Consider the following 24,646-nt stretch of genomic DNA (forward strand, 5'->3'; position numbering starts at 1 on the left):
ATTGAAAGAAATTTAGATAAAATTTTAAATTAATTTTTCTTTCAATCTCAAATCTGTCAGTGCGGAACATTACAGTTCACCTGAGAAATTCCTATAAAAATAATAATAATAAAATAAAATAAAATAAATAGAGTGTAAGGTTACAAAAGTGGATTGATGATTGAGACTAAATAATAACTAGATATGAACGGTGGTACTAGTAAGAGAAATCAAATAATGTTCATATAAGACTAAAGTTTCATATAAGACCAAAGTAATGATGAAATTTCTTCATTGTTCAGTCTTTGAAATCTTCTCCGCAGCCAGAGAAAAATCTCCCACCCTTCCCTAACTGTTAATATTTATTATTATTATTGTTTTTGTAGTCCAATTTTAATTTTTTTAAAATTATTGCAAACCGATACCATATATAACTACGTAAATATATAATTAGATATGACAATTGGATATGATTTAAGTGCAAATTACTTTTTTTTAAAATCAATTATATTAAATGATTATTATAATTAGTGTGGTTAAATTTCTTGGTCAGCATACAAAAAAAATCACTTCACGATTTCCGAATGTATAATTCTGGGAACAATATACTATTGAGCATGGAATTACACATATATAAGTAATAAATATAATTCTGTAAAATTAAATCAATAATAAAGTATGTTATTACGTGACGGGGGTGGAGCCGAGACCCGTGATTGGTGATAACAAGTGGGCAAAGAATGGCAACGGTTTAGGACGGCACACCGGCGGCTTTTTAAGTCTGCCTCCAGGGAATCCAATCAAGACTTGCCACGTCATTAACGAGTTTAACAGTTTCGTAAAATGGGACATCAATCGAGGCTAAAATAGGAAATCGGAAAAAAGTCAATAAAACCCTTTCCACGTCTCCAACTCCCATTCCAACCGATAGAATAGTCAGTCCAAGCCAAGGCCCCCCCTCCCTCCCTCCCTCCCTCTATCTAAAACTGTCACGCACGACGCAACTCTCTCTCTCTCTAGAATTGCCAGCACGACGCAACTCTCTCTCTCTTTCTCTCTCTACACTGCGAATGAGAGGGCGTATCTACCTCATCGTCGCATTTCTTCTTCTCGGAGCTCTGCGCCCAAGCTCCGGCAATGGCGGCGAGTTCACCGGAGGCTTCGCGAAGCTCTCCGGCATCATAATTCCAGGATTCGCGTCGACTCAGCTCAGAGCGTGGTCAATATTGGACTGTCCTTACTCGCCGCTCGATTTCAACCCTCTCGATTTGGTCTGGCTCGACACAACCAAAGTAAAAAACTGAAAATCCACTTCCTCTCCTCTTTTTTCAATCACTTACATTTTCATTTCATGCTAGTTTTTGTTTTGTTTTCAGCTTTTTTAATACTGATTATTGTTCCACATGTTCGTTCTCTTCTTGCTCTTTCAATTCTCTTATTTTATTCCAGATGTTGTAAGTGTTTGTTTAACTGATTTAGTTAACGCATTATGGGCCAATTAGAATTTTATTCAACTCTGTTTCAGCGACGATTCTATTATGTGTGTGCGCGCGCTCTCATACTTGTCAGCTACAATTGCTAGTATAAATTACAAACTTTCTTTGTTGCTCATACATTTTATTTTATTTTATTTTATTATTATTATTTTTGGATGTATTAGAAAACCTACTTCACTTGTATCACCAGTATCTTACTTCAATACTACTATGGTCCCACACATGGGAATTCTTGTGGTGATAACTCTAGTTGATAACTTAGAATTTTTGCCACTTCAATTTTAACTTTCGTGTAATGATAATGAGAAATGTAGAAACAAATCGAATCCTGTATTCATAAAAGTTAGGGTCCAACTATTATATCCAGCAATATAAATTTTGATTTTGTGCTCATTTTATCCATAATATCATGAATGTAATCACTGATTTGGGCTTAGGGTTGGATAGACATTGTTTCATGTTCAAAAACTTAAATTATTTTCTATTGACTCATAATATGTTTTAAATTTGCATTGGAATCCTCTGTTTTTTTATTTTTTTGGGGGGGGGGGGGGGGGGGGGAAGAAAAAAAATTGCAAAACCACCGTTTGTAAACTTATAAGAAAAAACTTACCGTTTGTCCAACCAAAAGAAAAGAAATTGAAACTTCGGGACAGTTTTGTAACTGTGACGGACACGTGTCCAACATGACCACGACACCCCTTGGAGGAGTATCCATGCTCTCTCTCTCTCTCTCTATAATTTCATTTCCCACACAACCACCACCTAAAAGTCAACAAGCCAACCCTCTCCCACTCCCATTTCTACCTCAATGTCCAGATGAACATCTCCTACTTCTTAATTATATATATATATATATATAGTTACTTATATCTTTTTAAACCTTGTATGAAGTGTATTTTTTCATATTGCTGATTATGATCCAATACCCCTTGATCGAGCCAGTATTTGGTCTCCGAGAACAATTGATTTCACAACTGTGAATCATGTTGTGGAGTGGCTTATTCCGATTAACTATTCATAGTGCTTCATTCCACTTGTGCTGGCCTCCATTACATTGTAAAATTTGTCCTTGTATTTACTCTCCCTCTCGTTTTTTTTCTTATTTCCTTCTTTCTTTCTCGGAAGGTAAATTTGTGCTTGTCTTGAGCAACACATTATTGTCAATATGATTTACAAAAGATCACTCCATCTATCATGCAGCTTCTTTCTGCTGTGAATTGCTGGCTTAAGTGTATGTTGCTAGACCCTTACAATCAAACTGATCACCCTGAATGCAAGTCCCGCCCTGATAGTGGTCTTTCCGCAATCACAGAGCTTGATCCAGGTTACATAACAGGTATTCATATAATGTTCTTATCTACATTCATTTATTTTTATGCTTTATAATGACCTTTGAGTATGTACTAGAGCATGTATACACAGACATATATGTTATTTGGGTTCCATATAGGTATACAGTCAAATACACTCAGGGTAATTATTCTCATATACAAGAAGAGTACAAATCATTTAATAAGAAATAGACTAATGACTAACTTCGGTGGTAAAGCTTTCTCTTTCGAAACGAATTTACATGATATTTAAGCTATATATTGACTTTATTTTGATGAATGAAACGACTAACTTATTTTCTCATTGCATTGGTTACATTCCCCTGAAAAATAATGCATGGTCTTCAGGTCCTCTTTCATCAGTGTGGAAAGAATGGATTAAGTGGTGCGTTGAGTTTGGTATTGAGGCTAATGCAATCATTGCTGTTCCCTATGATTGGAGATTGTCACCGTCAAAGCTTGAGGAGAGAGACCTTTACTTTCACAAACTAAAGTTCGTAATCTTGTATATCTCTCATGAATTATACTTTTACTGGCCATGAGTGCCTATTTATTGATAGACTGCTTTTGTTACATTAACTTTCAGAATAACTTCAGTAAGGTTGACAACCCCAAAAATATTGTTTTATCACCACTAAGGGTTGAGGAGCGAGACTATACTTTCACAAGTTAAATTTTGTATATGCATTGCATACCTATCACACATTCTAATTTTACTAGCTATGGCGCATATTTCTAGGTATACTGTTAGTATGTCTCCTTACAGAGTAGCTCTTGTACAAGGTTGACAACCTGAAGTAGTTATGTTTCCTTTTCATGAGAGTTCGGTTCAGCAACTTTTCTAATAAGCAGTTCTACAAAGAATTAGCATCTCCAAACTGGAAGAGAACAAATGTATAATGTCTAGAATGTTTGTGTCAGTGCAGTGAGATTATTTCCGCAGGTTGATAACTAAGACTCTGTAATGCATAATGATATGTTACAGTTAAATTGGGAACTGCCTTGTCTTTTCTTTGGACCTGGGAAAAATTGATAGAAGTTACGAAATAATTCACAGTCAACTCTGTTCAGATTGTAGATGTTTGTGGTCTTTTCTTACAGGACCTTCTTTTCTTGTGCTTCCCCATCATGAGCTTGGCTCTATCAGAATATTGGTTGGTTTCAGCAGGCAGATTTTTCCTCTCCAATAAGACCTTTTCGTGTTTTTGGTTGTCACTGCAGGCTGACTTTTGAAACTGCCCTTAAACTTCGTGGTGGCCCCTCAGTAGTGTTTGCCCATTCACTAGGAAACAATGTGTTCCGCTACTTTTTAGAGTGGTTGAAGCTAGAAATTCCACCAAAACATTATATCCGGTGGCTAGATGAACACATTCATGCTTACTTTGCCGTTGGTATGCTTGCAACACTTTAAACTTCATTTTAATTTTCCAAGCAGAGTTGGGAAAGGGTTTATTTGAAACTTCGTTTGTTGTTTGCTTTCAGGAGCTCCTCTACTTGGTTCAATTGAGACAATCGAAGCAACACTCTCTGGATTTACATTTGGTCTTCCTGTCTCTGAGGTTTCTATATTTTTCTTTCTGATTTTATATTTGTATTGATGTTATTTTACGGCCCTTCTCCTTTTGTTTCTACTCATGTCATCTTTCTTTTTCTTTTTTCATTTTTTTTTTTTTTTTAATAAGTTGCTCATGTCGTCTTTCATATGGATTGTATTGCCTATTTAACACATTTAGCTTTATTTAGTCCAAGCTGAAGCTATTTGGATAGCTGATCCTGATTAAATAGGCTGGTTCTACTACATCTAGTGCCATAGAAGGATTTTAAATTTAAATTTCAAAAGTTCATTGTGGGAGAATTTGTTGAATTAGAACATTCAAAATATATATTTTTTTCACTCAGACATGCTAAATTTGTCAATGCCCTTGAGTCACATAAGGTTTGTGTTTGGAAACATTTGGGATTAGATTGGAAGACTCATTCTATCTTCATCCACAAGGTGATGTTTGCCCCTTCCCTAACTGAGCAACACTAACATTGACACCGCACACGAACACTATAGGACACAGACAAGTTGTTCATGTCAAATTTTGAAAAAGTAGAATACAGATGCAGTGTGGACGCAACAATATTTAAATATAAATGTTATTTATATACAAATATTTTATTCCATTTAGGTTCATATTATTCATTATCAAGGAGAAATTGAAGATGATGTTACTCATAGAATCAAGGCAGAATGGGTTAAATGGAGAGGTGGTCTAGTATATTGTTTGATTGGTGTATCCCGTTAAGATTGAAAGGAAGTTCTATTAAATAGCTATTAGACCAATTGTTTTTTATGGGACAAAATGTTGTACAACTAAGAAACAACATATGCATAAAGTGAGTGTGGCAAGACAACAAAGTATAGAACTAAAATTGAGCACATTCATGAAATGGTTGAAGTAGCACTAATCGGAGATAAAATAAGAGAAAAATCGATTAAGATGGTTTGGATATGTACAGGAAAAATCCTAAATTGGGGAAGATCGAAGTTAACGTGGGTAGAGTGTTTTTTATTTATTTGTTAAGTTTAAAAAGAAGTTAATGGGTAAAGTTAGTAACGAAGTATATAGTAAACATGTGATTTTGACTGAGGTTATGGCCTTGGATAGAACGGAATTGAAAAAGAAGATTCATGTAGTCAACTCCAAGTAGTTGGAAAAAGGACTTTATTAATAGAGTTGGGTTGAGTACAAATATTTCATTTTATAAACAACTATAGAACTTCGATTGATTTTCTGGTTCCACAATGAGAATTACATAATGTGAAAAGCAAATGTTCATATAGATTGTTATTTTATATATACTACTTATACTACTATTCTCCTATTATTATTTTTAAGTACAATTATATTCTTGTTGTATAATAAAAAGTATCTATGCACGAATGGGCCATTAGTCCAATGGTGTAACCTCTCCTCCATCAAAGGGGAGGTGAGGGGTTCAAGCCCCGTGGGCAATTATTGAAATATGTGTGTGAGTAGTTACCTAATCAAAAAGAAGAAAAGAGTATTTATGCATATGATTTGTGATGACCATATGTCATTTATTGCTTTATTAAGGTTAGGCACTTTTTTTTTATTATCATATAACTCCCTTTACAATGTGTTTGTGCCACATAAGGTTTGTGTGGAGGAGCGTCTAGGATGTGTAGTTTAAATGTCTGAATAATAAAATTCATTTTTGAATTACAAACATGTTTATAAGGTGTCAAACAGGTGTCTAGAAGTGCTACAGATTGTCGGTGTCCAACACATGTCCGTTACGGAGGCAACGCCTTCATAGAAGTGTCCAAGTTTCTTAACCCTCCATCCCCATAAATAAAACTAGTAGAACACACAAATATTCCATGGTTCAGCACTAAGGCCTACATCCACGGCACAAAGAGCCCAAAGGCTACATCACTTTTATAATACTCTCTCAATTCATATATAATACAATGGTGGAGGCTCCTTTATATAGGAGAAGAAATTATGAGAATGGAAAGAATTAGAAAATAGGAAACAAGGAGGATTTTTCTTCACTGATTTCTCTAGTAATACCAAATCTTCAATAATAGGAAACAATATCAATTGCTGAAAGATTTTCCTCCACTGATTACTCCATTAAATCTTCAATATTAAGCATCCTTAATATAGTCAATCACACAAAGAAAAGTTGCTAGCAGCTACAGATCGCCATTTCACATGTCTAATGATATTATTTACTGGCAAGTTACTTATTAAATTTGACATTTATTTCGATTCCTGTTTAAGCTAGCTTCTTTTGCTTGAGTAAACAATTGTCAGGTCCAATATCAAATCTATGAATTCACTTATCTTACAAGGGACCATTTTGATAAGCTAATTGACTATTTTGCTAGCAAGTAGTCTGTCACATACTAATTTTCTTTTGAATTTTAAATTTTTATACCAACCACCAACGGCTGTAGCCTAGTGGTACTTCCTCACCTTCAAAGCAGAAGGTCGTTCAAGTCCACATAGGGGCAGAGTGTGTGTGAGAGTTTCAAATAGGGAAAAAGCAAAAACAAAAAAATTGTTTATACCAGTACACTTGTTCCTGAATATGTGAAACCCAATAATTGCACACTGGCCTTCCTTGCCATCGTCATTTATGTTAGTAAATTTCTATTGAATACTTACATTATTTGTAAGTACACTCACCCTACCCAGACACAATATTGTCCGCTTTCGACTCCCCCGAACGAGAGACTTCCCAAAGGGTCACCCATCCTGGTACTACTCCAGGTTAAGCACACTTAACCCTGGAGTTCTAGTAGGTTCACAGCCATCACGGCTTTAAAACTCATTGTGTCATAGAAGGGTGTTGAATCTACATATAGCACTTGTTTTTCCACACCCAGGCAATGTGGGATTGTGCACCTGTAGCTCACCCAGTGTGGTGGCCTGCCAGTGCCTCGCACCCGCCCACAGGTATCCACAATCTCCCCCCCCCCCCCGGGGGGGGCCCAAAGTCCTCGTTGGCCACACTTCCCGGTTGGGTCAGACTTTGATACCATTTGTAACGACCCTCACCTTACCCAGACAAAATATTGTCCGTTTTTGGCTCCCTCAAACCAGAGACTTCCCAGGGGGTCACACATCCTGATATTACTCCAGGTTAAGCACGCTTAACCCTAGAGTTCTGGTAGGTTCACGGCTTAAAAACACGTTGTGTCATAGAAGGGTGTTGAATCTACATATAGCACTTTCCTTTTCCACACCCAGGCGATGTGGGATTGTGCACCCATAGCTTGCCCAGTGTGGTAGCCTACCAGTGACTCGCACTCGCCCACATAGGTCGCCACATTATTCATATACAATTCTGCATTGCTTATAGACTGAAAAATTTGAGCAAATTATTTCGAAGTGTTTCCAAATATCTCCAAATTAAATGAATTTGAGCAAATTATGTCAAAGTGTTTCCATATATCTGCAAATTATACTTTTTAAATTTTAATCACAGTGATGCTTTAGAGAAGCATTTAATGTTTTATGATAATTTGTTCTGAAAAATCATATAATTTGATTTGACACAAGTTATCGTAGCTTGTTGGAGTGCTTGACCGATGCTGCCGGATGCCTGTATTAACTCATGTTTATCATACGTTTTGGCAAGATATCAGGGAACAGCTCGGTTGATGTTCAATTCATTTGGCTCTTCACCATGGATGATGCCATTTTCAAAGTATTGTAAGACAGATAATGCATATTGGAAGCATTTTTCTAGTGGGAACAAAAAGGGTCATCATGTATACCATTGTGATGAACGTGAGTATCAGTCAAACTATTCTGGTTGGCCAACAAATATAATCAATATCGAAATTCCGTCAACCCGAGGTAGGATTTTAAAGCCATGTTCATATCTTAAGGCGATGACGTTTAATTATTCTCATAAGCTCATTATCTTGTATTAGCAGGAGTTGATGCTTATCCATCATTCCTAGAAGTAGCGGAGACCAACATGTCTAGCATGGAATGGGGATTCCCAACTCAGTTATCCTTTTCTGCTCGTGAAGTATCAGATGGGACCTTTTTCAAAGCAATAGAGGAGTATGATCCTGATATCAAAAGGCTCTTGTACCTATTAGAGAAGTGAGTACCAAGGAATTGCTTTGCTTCATATAGCATTTTGCTTTTATTGTGCAAATATTCTAACAAGGAATGCAGTACTAATGTAATCTTCTCCTTGTTTCTTCTCTTGGGATTGCAACAGAATCCACCCTACAGTTTGAAACTATTTCTCTTTAACCTTCCATAACTCCAGCTTCTTTTCTAGTGGAAGCAAGAACTTTATTGCTATGCTACATTTAGCATTTGTGGTTTCATCATGCAAACTTCCTAACATGCAATGCAATCATCATCATCATCATCCTTGCTTTAATCCCATATGAATGGGGTCGGCCACATGAATTCTCTTTTTCCATTTTTTTCTGTTACAACCCATCTCTTCTCTAATATTTAACTTTTTAAAATCATTTATAATAATTTCATTCCATGTTAATTTCAGACGCCCTCACTGTCTCCTACCCCACATGCAAATTATCCTTCCTCTTCTCACCGGTGCATCTAATTGTCTACTATGTATATGTCCATACCACCTAAGTCTAGTCTCTCTCATCCTATCACTAATAGGTGCTACACCTAGTTTCTCCCTCACATATTGGTTTGAAACCCTATATTTTCTAGTCACTCCAATCATCCATCTTAACATCCCCATTTCCGCTACATGAATTCGTTGCTCTTGCTTCTTTTTTAACGCCCAACACTCTGCGCCATATAAAGTAGTTGGCCTAATAACTGATCTGTAAAATATTCCTTTAAGTTTATATGGTATGTTTTTTGTCACACAAAAAACCTCTAGTTTGCCTCCATTTTGTCCAACCTGCCTATCCCATTAGTTATATCACCATCCATCTCACCATTCTTTTGGTGTGTGCTTTTTTGTCTATGTAGGCTAGTCAGAATGAAAATTTCTATTATTTCTTGCTTATTTTTCTTGAATATCTTGTTGACTTAAGTGGCACCACTTTTTGTTACTACTTCCCAATTATGCTTCAAATGATTTGTATTTCAGTTCGTATCATGGCGACCCGGTTCTAAACCCTCTGACTCCTTGGGAGAGACCACCGCTAAAGAACATCTTTTGTATATATGGAATAGATTCGAAAACCGAGGTATATACGGATCCTAGCGAATTTTGCCTTCAAAATGCCATGACTGTAACGATAATAGATGCTTTCAGACTACCATTTTTTATTAACTGTTTCTTTAGTATAGTATGACATGAATTTGGAATCATTATTCATTATGCGCTGGCTTCAAAGAGGATTTTCCATTTTAGAACGCTAGAACTTATTGCCATTAAATTTTTTATTTTTTATTTTTGTTTTATCAGTCCAGTGATGCACACTGGTGTTTAGCCAACATTAACTTCAAGGTTGTTGAACAACAAACTTACCATTTCTTTATGCTACATGTTGAACTTTTCTGATGTAATTTTAAACAGAAATCACTTGCTCTGCAGATATAGATGTTGGACTGAAGTTGTCATTATAAAATTATAAATCCTTCCACTCACTAATTCGTACAGTGATTTTATTTTTTTTATTTTTATTTTTTATAAGTATTTCGTATAGTGATTATATCTATCCATGATCCATATCAATTGCAAAGGGTAGGATGTGTTTGAATGTTGGCTTTCCTTGTGCTCAGCATTTGTATGATCCATTTGGAGAATATGCCATAAGGACATTTTCTTAACTTGAGTGCTCTCTGTACTTAATCCACATGAAGCCTTTATCCCACTCTTTCAACTAAATTCCCATGAAAATTACGTTAAGGATATATGAGAAGTTTGTAGGCGTGTTTTGTGGTGATATGTTAAACAGACAACCTTACTCCGCCTGATCTTCGAATTCCGACATATCCTTCTATCTATATAATATTCTGAAAAAATATAACCTGCTATTAATGTCACTCATTAATGGTGGGTTGTCATGATTTGTCTTAATTTACAGGTTTGACCATTCTGCACTTAGATTACTTGTTTTGGTATAAGTAGTTTTTTGAACAGAAATTTCTGTGCCTTAATTCAGATTCCATGCTTATCATGGCTGTAAAATTTTAGTTCATTCTGTCACTGAACAAAAAGTTTGGCTCTCACATTGTCTACACAAGCTTCAGGATGTGCTTAAAAGCTAACTATGGCTGTTGACTAGATGGCTAAATCTTCTCTTTAAAGAGTAGTTGGCTGTTGTGTTATTTTGATTAAACTAAATGGGCTGGCACCCGTTCTGCATGCAGTTCTTTTTGGACTTGCTTTGTTGCCAAACAATGACCCAATGGAGGAGGGAGGGGGGTTGAATTGGGTCTTTTGGCAAACTATAGTAGTTTTTCGATTTTTCTCAACACACTTGGCAAGCAAGTGAATATTGCAAGAGTTAGAACAATAGTGATGCAAAACTCAAAGATAAAGAAATAGGGTTAGAGAAATGCAAACACAAGGACACCGAGTTGAATTGAGTCTTTTAGCAAACTATAGTAGTTTTGCGATTTTTCTCAACACACTCGGCGAGCAAGTGAATATTGCAAAAGTAAGAACAATAGTGAATGCAAAACTCAAAGTTAAAGAGATAGGGTTAGAGAAATGCAAACCGAACACCAAATCTTTATGTTGCTCAGCTCCCCCGCCTACATCCACGCCTTAAGAATGCCTCTTGAGGATTCCCAAAATCCACTATCTCATTCTCCTTCACAGGTGGAAAGAAAACCTTTATAGAGCTCCTTGAGATTCTCTCTTTGCTAAGTGAGCGCCTCACCTAGACTTCAAGGGTTACACTAATGCTTTTAGAACAATCTCAAAAATGATATGAGTTTGAGTACAACAATGAATGTCCTTCAATGGACTGATTACAACTCAAAGCTCACTACAATGATCCCTCAATGGATAGATATACAAATCAAAGCACTCTCTCTAGAGTAATAGATGTAGTAAGTGATGAAAGCTCAGCTCTAGAGGAAAATGACAAAGATCTCTAAGATTTGCAAACATGATGTAAGAGATCTAAGAATTAGCAAGAGGTTTGCCCAAATGAGTAAAACTTTGAAGAATATACAAGAGCTATGTGCAAAAGTTGCTCAAAAAGGGCAAGGGACCTTCTATTTATAGCCTCATTGGGAAATGTATCTGTTGGAGTACTTTAAGAGGCTATATGGAAACAAGTTTAAAAAATCATGTCATGTAGACTTCTAGAAGTATTCATGTGGATGTTTAGTCCTCTTTGTATCACTTTCAGCACTGGCTGGTCCGTATGCATGTAGACTTGAAATATAACATCAAGACATCTAGTTTCGGATTCACCTTTTTGATGTAGATGTCTAGTCCTAAAGCTCTAAGAATTGTGCACTTGCAGTCCATTTGCAGGACATGCAAGGTTAGACGTCTAGAAGGAACCATATAGACATCTACTTGGCAATTTCCTGAACTTCTGCCCTTGCAGTCCTTTGCAAATTCATTAAGAGATAGACATCTATAGCTATGCATGTAGACGTCTATAAGGCCAATTCCTGGAACTCAGCAATTGTAGTACTTTGGACCTTTCATTAAGGTGTAGACGTCTACAGAGAATCATCTAGACGTGTAGTCACTCTGGAAAAAAGTAATTTGAAAAAATTTAAGTGTTGAAGTGACACCACGTAGGCTAAATGACTCTTTTCCCACATAAATAGGTTATTATCATCAAAATTACCAAGTTACCCTTGGTGTGAAACAGGGGCGGACCTTTCTAGGGTCCAAGGGGGACCATGGCCCTCCCAATTTTTTTCAAAACTAGTATATATAACTTGTGTGCTAAACTGCTAATTAGTTTGGCCCCCCCAAAATAAAGAATTGACTTTTACCCATCAAATAGCACAACTTTTCAATAACAATTACAAATATTTATAAAAATTTGTGATCCCTTGCCCCTCTGTTCATCAATCAGCACATATGTTCAATTCATTTTTGTTGTCCCCTCTCTTTTATTCAATCAACAACGCTAATAACAATAATCAAGTTAGTCTTTACCATACTGATTCTTCCCAAAACCACCCTAGCTGCTTGTTTATCTTTCATTTCCTATCTCTTTTTCTAATTATTCTACCTTTCATTTCCTATCTCTTTTTCTAATTATTCTACCTTTCATTTCCTATATCTTTTTTCTAATTATTCTACTATTTTTTTTTACCTTTCTTCCTCTTATTCTTTCCAAAAATTCTTGTCTCTCTCTAATTGATTCCATTTTTCCCCTCTGTCACACACTTCTTTTCCTCCTCTCTTCACCCTAGCTGCTAGTTTATCTTTCATTTCCTATCTCTTTTTCTAATTATTCTACCTTTCATTTCCTCTCTTTTTCAAATTATTCTACCTTTCATTTCCTATATCTTTTTCTAATTATTCTACTATTTTTTTTTTTTTTTTTTACCTTTCTTCCTCTTATTCTTTCCAGAAATTCTTGCCTCTCTCTAATTGATTCTTTTTTTCCCCTGTCACACACTTCTTTTCCTCCTCTCTTTTTCTTTTTCTTTAAAATTTTTCTTCTTCTCTTTTTCCTCCTCTTCTTGCATCAGTCTTTTTTTCCTATTTTCTTTGTCTCCTAGGAACTAGGACGATCAGCAAGTGTCTTCTGATGCTTCTTCAATTTAATCTTTTTATTGCAACATTGACTCATTGAGCTTTGAATTTAATAGTATCACCTTCTTTTTTATCATCATGATTGTTTCATTTTGTTCAAACCTATGTCACAACCCACTAGATTTACCACAAAGTTCAAATTCTTTTGTCTATTTTTGTTCATACTTGGGATGTATTTTCTTATGAACTTAATGGATTGTGAAATACTTTTGGTTTATAAACATCTTAGGTTATTTTTATATCAATAATATATATAAGACTATTGAATGAAAAATCTAAGATTACAATATTTTTTTGAAAAAACTATATTGCAGTACTAGTTCAGCCCCCAAGTTGGAATTCCTGGGTCCACCCCTGGTGTGAATCCTTGGGGTTAACATGCTTTTCCCTGCATGACTTGGTAGTTTCGTTGAGGCCCAAAATCCCCATGTGAGAAATTTCTACCTTTCATCAATTTAAATTGAAAGTTAATCGAGCACTACTTTTAAAGACTAGCAACCACTCCTTTTCTTCCTCCTCCTCCTCCTCCTCAGGCATCTTTTGGGTGCCATGAAATATCTGTAAGTTTATCTATCTGGTGAATAAAATTTATTTAAGTTACTTGGAATATGATACATGTATCAATGTGTTGCTTTAGAAGTACTATTTTTATTGTTTGCTGCAAATAGCTTGTGTTCTACGTGCATTATTCTTAATCATTTTTAGTATCTTCATCTTCCGAATTATACTTATTTCCCATGTGGTTTTCAAACCTTTAGGGACCACCCTGAAAGTTCGGGTAAGAAAATTGACCTCCCATTACTTTTGCTATAAAAATCACCACATACCTCTCTTCTGTTAACCATTGAAGGGGTGATAAATGACTCTTAAACCTTGAGATTGTTAGAATTATTTTAAATAAAATAATTGTCTTAATTAAAAAAAAAAAAAAAAAAAAAAAAAAAAAAAAAAAAAAAAAACCCTCATTTGTTTTAGGATTAAAGGATTCTAACGAAATTACAAAGAGAGTAGATTAAAGTGTTAGGCATTGTTATTATTTTTTAGGCAAAAAAAGTCAAACAAGGAAAAAATTAGTGATGCTATCACAGTCCTTTGCTACATTTGGTCAATAACTAAAGTAGGGGAGGTATGTGATGATTTAAGAAAACCTGAGGGATGGTTCGTGTTGGTTTTGAAACACGAGGTTCCTAAAATTTCAAAAAATCTCATGGGCAGTACGTGTAATTTTTTACTTTATTTTATTTTACTTTTAATAGCTGACACTGACAGGTTATTTCAATTATAAGACACTTTCTTTACATGGCTAGGGGCTTGTTAGAGCTTGTTTTACGTTTAGCTGGTAACCATGTTGCTGTGAGTAATCACTTTGGTGTATTTTCTAATGGCAAAACAGGTGGGTTACTATTTTGCACCAAGTGGCAAACCTTACCCTGATAACTGGATCATAACTGATATCATATACGAGATTGAAGGATCTTTATATTCCAGGTAGCTGTCATCCACCTGATCAGAGATTATATTGGGAATTAAACAATATAGCTTTGATGGATAATAAACTGGACTGTATGCATATAACTCAAGCTTTTCAAATTTAGTTATTGCTCAATGCTCAGTATGGAGTTGTAAGAAGTTTCTGCTTGTTGCTTTTAGCTATTGCACAATATCTAATAAGTGAAGTGGGTTCTTCTGAGGATAGTTATAAGTTAAAAAACAATAATAATAGTTTATTTGAGTTATTTTAGATATTGGGCATTTTAGTGCATGATTGGTTTGAGACAGCATGTGAAATTGCAGATATTACAAATATTTCATCTCCAGTGTTCCTGATCCTTTGGGATGAGTAGCTTTGGCAGTGCTTATGATGTGGCCACCAGTACAATCCTACATGAATAACTAGGGGTGTGCAAAATATTAATTGGCTTGGGTTAGAGCAAAACCAAAATCGAACTACCTTAATCAGTTCAAAAGAAATGAACTGAACTGTACAAGCAAAGGAACCGAACCATACTGCACAAAGAAAGTAGGTAGATCATATTTCAAGGATGTTTATGAGGATTCACAACATAATTTTCTTTGATAGGAAAAAGATTAAAAAGAAGGATGATTTACCCAAGGTTGATTCTGAGCACTTTGAACTTACTTTTATTCTTACTGAGGCACTGTTGCTTTTGCTTAAAAATGTTCCAGAGACTGGGGATTCTTAAATTTATTCTCACCATTCACCATTGTTTTAGGTCTGGAAATCTGGTTGAAGGGAACCCAGGAGCAGCAAGTGGCGATGAGACGGTATGCTCAAGAACTTTACATGTAAATGGATGTTTGTGTATAGAAGAAACATTTTTCTGTTTCAGTGTCAATTATGAAATGTACTAGAATGTTATTTTAGCTTGAATGAATAGAGCGGCAATATCTGTTTACAGGTACCATACAATTCCCTCTCTTGGTGCAAGACTTGGCTGGGACCCAAAGTGAACATAACAAGGGCTCCTCAGGTAATCCCAGTCGGTGCATAGAAGTTCTATCTTTTTCAGTAATTTCTATTTTCACTTGAATATGAGTATGCCACTAATGTTTTGTTTAGATTCATATTTTCTTTTTCTTGTTTTTTCCTAAATGAAAATTTTATACATACAAGAATCAAGAATTAAAGTACAAGGCCATAAGCAAGGGCATTCCCTTGCTGCACCTGAATTTAGATTCATATTTTCTCATTGTCATAAGCAGTATCAAATTTGTGATAAAGTTACTCTTTCGTTTCCTTAGGATTTATTAATTGGTCTACAATTGTATATTTGTTTGCTGAAATTTTCTTTTTTGATTGAATATTTGATGAAAATTTTAACAGATCTTCTTATATACCTTGGTATCGTTTTTGTATGCCCTGGGACAGTAATGTCAAATACTGTATTCGTGTCATGACAACCCTGGACTCGGAAAGAACACTTTTTTAAGTGTTTATTATTCAAAATGGATAACTGTCATCCAAGTCACATAATATGTATATTCTTTTATATATCACTTTTGTACTATGTTCCTTCATGCTAAATTAACAGAAATGCTGTCTATTTCACCATATGTAATTCATGTGTATGTGTGAGGGTATTCTGCTATCTCTGAGTATTTGCATTATTTGAGTCATCAAGTATGACCGTGTGGTTTCTGTTCAATCAGATCAGAACGGTGGTTTGTACTAGGGGTATGTGTTAATATTATATATAAAATAAATAAAAGGGCTCTTTGTTGTATTAGACCATGTTTATGGGAAATTGGCAGTATTCATGGACTTCTTTTTATGAGGAAAAGTGAAAGATTTATGCTGAAGAGGAAAAGTTGTTTGATCTACTCGTAATATATAATGTTCCCTATGTTTGTTCTGGTTATGATCATCTATTAAACACCCATCAATGGTTGGCTCCTGTACTTGTGTTTATTACTGATCATTTCTCAACCTAAACAAACCTATTCCTTTGCTAAAGACGTGTTATCAGCCACTGTGTATGTTTTACTGTGCTGCTTTAAATCTTTTATAGTTCTCAGGCCATTCAAATACCAGCATATTTTGTTGTTTTATAAGATATCCTGCTTAGCAATGTCAACAAAGTAGGTTTTGGGTGCCCCTTTTGGGACTGGCACAGAATGAAATTTTCTTCCTAAACTTGTCTCCAACCCAAGGTTGGGGGACGCATGGCAAGAGAATTAATTTGAGGCTGCAAGGGTACCCTTTGGAGACCCTTATTCCTTTCACTTTTAAATTTTAAACTTCAAAGCATGGCAACAACGATTCACATGCTTTAGCTGTTTGCCACAAAATATAAATAGAAATTGTTCTAGACATGGGATAAAGTACAGTGGCGGAACCACAAAGAGATTTTTTTTATTTTTATTTTGTATGTATAATTTTTAAAAATTATAAACATGCCTCCACTTCAAAAAAAAAAAAAAAAACAAAAACAAAAAGGACCTCAAGTCTGGACCGTTTCAGCCCTTTCCTTTATTAGTTTTTTTTCTTCCTCTCACTAGCTCTCTTTGTACGTCACTTTTCCACAACTCACATCTAGTTCATCTCATCTACTTTAGTCATCAGTATATCTTGTTTACTCTCTCAATCTTTCTCCAAGGCAAAAATGCAAAGAGAGAATTATAGAAGTCTTCTTTCAGCTCTTAGCCAATACAAAAAACCCTAGTCTTCTTTTGTCACCCAATCTTACTCTTTCTTCAAAATAGAAATTTAGTTTTTTGAAAAAAAAAATAAAATAAAAATTACAAGGATAACAATTTTGTTGATGTAAATTAACTTTTTCTGAATTGGAAGCATGAAATTTTGTTCTAGGACAATCATAAATGTATTGAGTAAAAAAATATTAATCAATATTTAAGTGTTTATATTTATTATTTTGGTAAAACAATTATCTTGATAATGTTCAATATTGACCCCAAATTAAATTTCTGGTTCTTCCAATGATGAAGTAGCATGGATAATGGATGGCTTGACTTGATAAGGGAGATTGCAGTGACATATTTTATAGACGAGTAAATATAATTAGTTTACTCTCCAAATCTAAATATTACATGCTCTTTCTTTACACTTTTTTGTTCCCAAACACAACACAGAATAGCTCCACATGGGGAAAGATAAGCCTATAATGTCGTATTGCAGTCAATTATAAGTTCAAAACCTAGCGCGACGTTGGTTCTTTACTTCTAAATTCTCCATGCTTTGTGTCTTTTTGTTAAAAATAGTTGTAACGACCTACTCCACCACATTTTATGATATTGTCCACTTTGAGCCCAAGCCCGTAAGGTTTTTTTCTTGGATTTTACCCCCAAAAGGCCTCATACCAATCGGAGATAACACCACCACATATAAATACTTCACCTTTCCCTTACCCAGGCGATGTGAGATTGTGCAGCCGTAGCTTGCCCAATGTGATAGTCTGTCAGTGCCTCTTGCTGCCTTGCACCCGCCCACGAAGTCGCCATAATCACCCCCCTTGGGGCCCAACGTCCTCGTTGGCCACACTTTTAGCTAGGTCAGGCTCTGATACCATTTGTAACGACCCACTCCACCCCATGGTATGATATTGTCCGCTTTGGGCCCAAGCCCGCACGGTTTTGCTCTTGAGTTTTTACCCCAAAAGGCCTCATACCAATTGAAGATAACACCACCACATATAAGCACTTTACCTTTCCCTTACCCAAGCGATGTGGGATTGTGCACCTGTAGCTCGCTATGTGTGGTAACCTGTCAGTGCTTCTTGCACCTGCCCACAAGGTCGCCACAATCACAACCCCCCCCCCCCCCCCCTCGGGGCCCAACGTCCCAGTTGGACACACTTCTGGCTGGGTCAGGCTCTGATACCATTTGTAACGACCTACTTCACCACATGTTATGATATTGTCCGCTTTTGGCCCAAGTCCGCATACTTTTGTTCTTGGGTTTTACCCCAAAATGTCTCATACCAATTGAAGACTACACCACCACATATAAGTACTTCACCTTTCCCTTACACAGACGATGTGGAATTGTGCACCTGTAGCTCGCCCAGTGTGGTAGCCTGCCAATGCCTCTTGCACCTTCCCATTGGCACGCTACCACACTGGGCGAGCAACGGGTACACAGTCTCACATCACCTGGGTAAGGAAAAAGTGAAATGCTTATATGTGGTGGTGCCATCTCCAATTGGTATGAAGCATTTTGGGATAAAATCCAAGAGTAAAATCGTGCGGTCTCGGGCACAAAGCGGACAATATCATATCATGTGATGGAATGGGTTGTTATAATAGTGTTATGTAATATCATGCTATTTGATAGATGAAATCGGAGCAGTGATAAGTGCTAAACTAGATGTTTGGAGAGAAACTCTATAATCAAGAGAGTTCAGATAAATAGGATTAAAACTGAATATATGACATGTAAGTTTAGTAAATCGAGAAGTTCAAGGATGTAGTTGAGATTACCAAAAGTGAGCTTTATGTTACTTAGGCTCAAGAATGCACTATAAGGGATAAATTGGAGACAATCTAGGAAGCACGGACAGTTCTACTAGTGGCGGCATCGGACACGCATGGGACACGGCCTGAACACGTGCTGGGCACGGCTAGAAGTGTCTTGGAATTTGAATATTGTATTTTCTAGTTGGATACGACTGAGACACTAAGGACACATTTAGGACGCTTTCAAAACATGACGTGGTGATTTTGTAATTATTTTTCTTAGAAAAATGGGATTCAATTCAATTTAAAATATATTATGGGTTAATTAAAAAATAATATGAAATTTTGGAAAATAAAAATAACAAACATCTAACACAAAGCTCCAATTAGTGATTTCATTCATGATTATATGGATAAAATAAGCAAAAATTATTATTTTACATATGGAATAATAAATTACTAGTATATTATTAATTTTTGTCGTACCCATGTCCTTTATTGTTTTTCTTTTTTTTAGATTTTCTGTAATGCCATGTCCGTATTGTGTACGTGTCCGTAGCTGTGCTTCCTAGGACACCATATCAATCATAGAATTAAAGCAAGAGTAGGTGAGATATTTTTCTGAAATTGAAAGGAAATTTTTATAAGCAAGTATTAGAACTGCCACACTTTATGGGACAAGTATGTTGGCTGGTTATAAAACAACATAATCATTAAATGAGTATATAAATGCAAATGTTGAGATGGATGTGTAGCATGAAAAAAGAGAATAAAATTGGAAATGAACACATTCTAGAGATGGTTGAAGTAGCATCGATTGGAGATAAAATTTGAGAATTAATTAAGATTGTTTGGCCATGTGAAGCGACCAATTACTGCATCAGTAAGAAAAGTGACATGGTCCTAATTGAGGGTAATGCTAAGGGAAGGAGAAGATCAAAGCTAACATGTGTTGAAATAATTAGGGAATATGTGATGGCATGATGTTTTACTAATGCTATGGCCTTAGATAGAGCAGAATGGTGAAACAAGATTGCTTTGACCGACATCAAATAGTTGGGAAAAGTTTTGTTGAGTTAGTAGAATATCATGCTAGCCACCACATGCCATACTTATGCCACATATTTAGAGGAGACTGAGGTGGGCTAGATCAAATCCCAAACTTCTCATGCGGGCCATATTTTGATTTTGAATTACCATAGTTATACTAGAAGGGTGAAGTAGGTTGGGTTTCTTATCTGCTCAAATTACTGTCACTTCCCATCCATGCGCCTGTAGATACTAGATTTTGATGCATGTGTAAAACAAACTAGTAGGTCAAAGTATCTTTTATTTTAATTGAGATCGACAATATGATTATTTGGTTGAATAATTCTTTTCTCAATTTCTCCATCTAAGTTTCGTTCTTTTCCATTTGGTGGCTCTCTCTATATATATATATAATTTTTTGGTGGAATTAGTCTGTATATTCTCTTTTCAAGTTGATATTGTCTTATATATGTTTGGAGGCCTTATAAAACACTAATCAATCGTTGCCTTGCTTCTTCGTACTATTGAAAACCAGTCAGAGCATGTAGGGTCAGACGTACAGGTGCACCTGAATGTAGAACATGATCATGAAGCAGATATAATTCCCAACATGACAAGGTCACCTAGAGTCAAGTACATAACCTATTATGAAGATTCTGAAAGTCTTCCAGGAAAGAGAACAGCGGTTTGGGAGATTGATAAAGGTATGTGAAGCGTCTCACCATCCTTATTCACAGGAGTATACAATTTGGGGAGTGTTGGCTTCAAATAAGTTCATGATAATGAATGATTACATGCACTGGCATGAAAGAACAAATTACCATGCAAAATATTAAGGCTGACAAGCTTTTGACTTTTCATTGTCTTTTTTATTTTTATATATGCTTTCTGGTTATCTTTTGCTTCTAGTTTGCTGCTCTTTGCAACAGCAATTAATTGTTGTCATGGAATGTATATGACTCACCTTTTGCAGGAGGAACAAGGAAGAAGCATTGTCACCAAACAATTAGGATCGACAGCTAGTATGCATTAAGGGGGAAACTAATTATAACCTAGAATAATCTAACTGCCATTTTCACTGTTAAATTTGGCCAATATGTACGAATGTTATATATATTTCTGCAGTCTTCCTCTGGCCAAAAGGCTATGATATACATGCAATATATCGTTTCTCTATTATCTTCTTTTAGAAGGTTCTGCACTGAAGGCATCATTGGTGGCTACTATTTTAGCATAGAGATCTCTATTGATTGTTTGGTGATGTTTGATTGGGAGTTTTTTAAGTTCGGTCATGATAGTGTTCTACATTATTTTTATTTTTTTCCTATTTTAAACTCACACACCCACTTTACCCGTATGGAAACTTGAATCCCTGACCTTTTACTTTGGAAGGTGAGGAATTACATCTAGGTTACAGCCCTTGTGGTAAGTTCTTCCGTTCGACATTAATTTACACCCAGTAAGAAAAGAGAGAACTCCAAAACTACAACTCCTTGGGACTTTTGTTACAGCTTGCTTTCTCCGTGAACTGAGGGATTGTCTAGTGACTTGGTGAGTAGTGGAAGGCATGTTTTACATCAAAACATCAAATTCATTTGAAAATGTGAAGATGAGTTTTCATATAGAAGTTAGCTACAAATTCATACGCCTTCACAGCCTAAGAGAAAAGCTATTAGAGAATGCCCCTTAATGACAAAGAAAATTTTATGAGAGCATGTTTCTTTCCCTACTGAGAAATTGCTTGGCAGACTACCCTCCACCGTCTATGTACATTTCGGTGAATTTTAGGTTCCCTGCAAATTTAAACCTTGGAAAAGAACTAAGGCCTTCTTACAGTTAACAGTCTCATATATATGTTCTTCTATCTACAGGACCATTGTAGATTCATTCTTATTTTGTTTCATTTTCCTTGAAAAATAATGAAAATGGAAGTTGACATTGCACATGGACTGATAAAGTTCCTTTCCATCTTTTGAATGTCTTATCAAGATGTCCTCTTTCGTTTCCTTTGTCATAATGGCACTTTGTCATGACAAATTGTGCTTGTCCTTTTTGTAGCCAATCACAGGAATATTGTTAGATCCCCAGTTCTGATGCGGGAACTGTGGCTTGAGATGTGGCATGATGTTCATCCGGATGCAAAATCAAAATTTGTTACAAAAGGTGAATCTGTATTCATTAAATTCTTTTTTTTTTTTTTTGCATTGTATTAAATTATATTAATATTAGTTCTTACATGTAACAGCGACACGTGGACCTCTGAGGGATGAGGACTGCTATTGGGACTATGGAAAAGCTCGGTGTGCATGGCCTGATTATTGTGAATATAGGTTATATCTTCTTCCTTTTGAAAATAGTATAATTTTTACAATATTATGGCCAACTATTTCACTTTCTGTATGATAACAGGTATCTTTTTGGAGATGTTCACCTGGGGCAGAGCTGTAGAATAAAGAACTCATCAGCCGATCGCCTCTTGCATTATGTATAGACTATGAGGTGTTTTTTCTGTTTCTTCCTGTTGATTCTATATGAGAAATTTGAATGATCACAAGTTATTGACCAAGTACCCAAAAACAGGAGCAAAAGAGGAAAAAGTTAAGGCATCACAAGCACTCTGACACTAAATAGGAAATACTTTGAGCAGCTCTGAAGGGTCCAAGGAAGAAATAATTAACTTTTTGAAGTTTAAAACAGTCAATACTCTGTATAGCTTATGAAGTGATAAGATAGTAGTTGAATTGTGATCATCCTTAAAAAAAGTCTAACCAATAGAAATTGTGAGAAAATTTCAAAAGAACTTTTCTAGTTTGAACTTCGGAATTTGCTGTCATATGCCCTCCTTCGGACTGCACTGTGCCCTTGTCAAAAAAATTCATCTAAAACATATAGTTCTGTAAATAAAGGAAGCTTACAAGTAAGCATATACTTCCACCGAGTTCAGTTGATCCTGATGGGTATGGGGAAGTGAAAACCTTATAAAAGGGTATATCTATATTTCCAATATCCAGGCTAAATTATAACTTGCGAAGCTTTGAACAATGTTTGTTGGTGGAGTTCAGATAGTCCAATAGAATTATCCAAGTAATCTAATGGTTCTACAACCTATTTCCTTATTATCCTTTTAAAATACAACCTATTTCCTTCATGCCACTTGAAGATGCAAATGATTTACTTCATCTTTATGTTATGTTAATAATGGAGATAATAATAGGGCCAACAAGCATGATGTCTTCTTTTTTATAAGATTTTGATTCATTTAAATTTTATGTATTGGGTTATATGTTTTGCCAATTATATTATTCTTGAAATCACATAGATTAATACTATTGTTCGTACATTTGCATGCGAACTTTGGTGAAGAGGTTTTTAAAGGTCAAGTGTCTGGCCTGAACTGGCAAAAAGCACAACTCGAGGGACTTTTTCTATGGCAGGAAATACTTTACTTTATGTTTGCTTTCTTTTCCAACAATCCAATATTTTTGTAACTTCATTTCTAAACGAAGAAAAAAAATGCAACACTTGAGGAGTTGCAACAAAGAAAATATATATATATTACAGATTAAATTAGCAGACCTATGAACAAAAGCAACAGGAATCTGTTTCAACTAGTGAGTTTTTATATTGTGTATCGCTTAATGCTATGTTCGGTTGTATGGAATTGGCTTTAGAATTAGAATTGGAGATAAATTAGTTTAAAGTCTGAACTGATTTTTCTCCAATTCCAATCCCAAGACATCAATTCCATGCAAACAAACATAGCATAAGTGTATTGTTTTGTGTGTTTATTATATCTTGGTTGTTATATATACCGTTGTGGAACATAGTTTGGAACTTGTATGTTATTTTAAATAGATACTCTTTTATTTGAGACTGATCCATTTTTTTTTAAACCTCTGCTTTGTTATAGAACATATCAAATTTGTTTCCAAAGACTGATACTTTATTTAAACCTCTGATTTGTTAGAACTGTAAGATCTGTTTTCTATGGTATCGGTATCTCCCCGAAATTGGTTCCACATTGTAAATTCTTGCTGATTGTCACCATAGTCAGAGGCATGTACAATGAACATGTGAGTGCTTTAGTCTCTTATTGATTCCGATTGATATTCAGATGGTTTAACGATTCCTAGTACAACATGGCACTAATGTAGAGGTTTTCTTTTCCTGTTCTTCTATACTTTGGAGTCTGTTTAATGACTTTATGATAATTTCAAAACTTCAATGCTGTATTGCAGAAAAGTAGATTTTCACTCCTAGTAGTAAATCGGCGGCGTTGGTATCTTCAGAAAATATTCACCCAATGAGTATGCAATGTGGAGAATTTTGCTGCGAACCAAAAATGTTTCTTTCTTCAAGCATTGATGTACTAGGGTGAATTGTGTACAAACAGTGAACTCAAGATTACTTGATCCTGTTGAAGTTCAGTGTAAGGGGAGTTTTTGGACATCTTAATGAAAATTTTGGTATTATCTAGCATATGAAATTTGTTGCACTCACTGGTGGAAGCATTTAGAGAGAATATATTGTCGTATCATATAAAAAAAATTACAAGCAGACTTACGTAGGTTTCAGTTAATTTGACATTTTGGCTCCTTTTCTGGTGTGGTAAAAAGCTACATAGTCGAAAGGGGAGGGTTATATTCAAATACTGTAGAA

General features: G+C 35.5%; 1 protein-coding gene across 3 annotated transcripts; it reads left to right on the forward strand.

Moving 5' to 3' along the window:
• Window positions 1-945: 945 nt before the first annotated feature.
• On the forward strand, window positions 946-24,566 carry LOC132306768 (phospholipid--sterol O-acyltransferase). Of its 3 annotated transcripts, none has more exons than XM_059804322.1 (17): window positions 946-1,271; window positions 2,679-2,814; window positions 3,158-3,302; window positions 4,031-4,200; window positions 4,292-4,368; window positions 7,977-8,190; window positions 8,268-8,445; window positions 9,428-9,527; window positions 14,418-14,512; window positions 15,259-15,310; window positions 15,445-15,516; window positions 20,523-20,691; window positions 22,046-22,150; window positions 22,233-22,317; window positions 22,397-22,486; window positions 23,955-24,060; window positions 24,226-24,566. In XM_059804322.1, the coding sequence occupies exons 1-15, from the start codon at window positions 1,050-1,052 to the stop codon at window positions 22,476-22,478; spliced, it is 1,902 nt and encodes a 633-aa protein (XP_059660305.1). In that variant the 5' UTR covers window positions 946-1,049; the 3' UTR covers window positions 22,479-22,486; window positions 23,955-24,060; window positions 24,226-24,566. The 3 variants fall into 3 exon arrangements, with proteins under 3 accessions (XP_059660305.1, XP_059660307.1, XP_059660306.1); XM_059804324.1 differs by having other exon boundaries at window positions 8,271-8,445; XM_059804323.1 differs by lacking the exon at window positions 23,955-24,060.
• The last annotated feature ends 80 nt before the right edge of the window (window positions 24,567-24,646 follow it).

The sequence above is a fragment of the Cornus florida genome, unplaced genomic scaffold (assembly GCF_030987335.1).
Source record: "Cornus florida cultivar Cherokee Brave unplaced genomic scaffold, ASM3098733v1 CherokeeBrave_3.0.0_Hap2_Chr05, whole genome shotgun sequence".
Classification (NCBI taxonomy): domain Eukaryota; kingdom Viridiplantae; phylum Streptophyta; class Magnoliopsida; order Cornales; family Cornaceae; genus Cornus; species Cornus florida.

Excerpts from the sequence above, each read along its gene's own strand:
- LOC132306768 (XM_059804322.1), top strand. The coding sequence starts at position 1,050 with ATGAGAGGGCGTATCTACCTCATCGTCGCATTTCTTCTTCTCGGAGCT. Across the intron at positions 20,692-22,045 it reads GGTTTGGGAGATTGATAAAG|CCAATCACAGGAATATTGTT; the intron begins GTATGTGAAGCG and ends TCCTTTTTGTAG. Across the intron at positions 22,318-22,396 it reads CCTGATTATTGTGAATATAG|GTATCTTTTTGGAGATGTTC; the intron begins GTTATATCTTCT and ends GTATGATAACAG.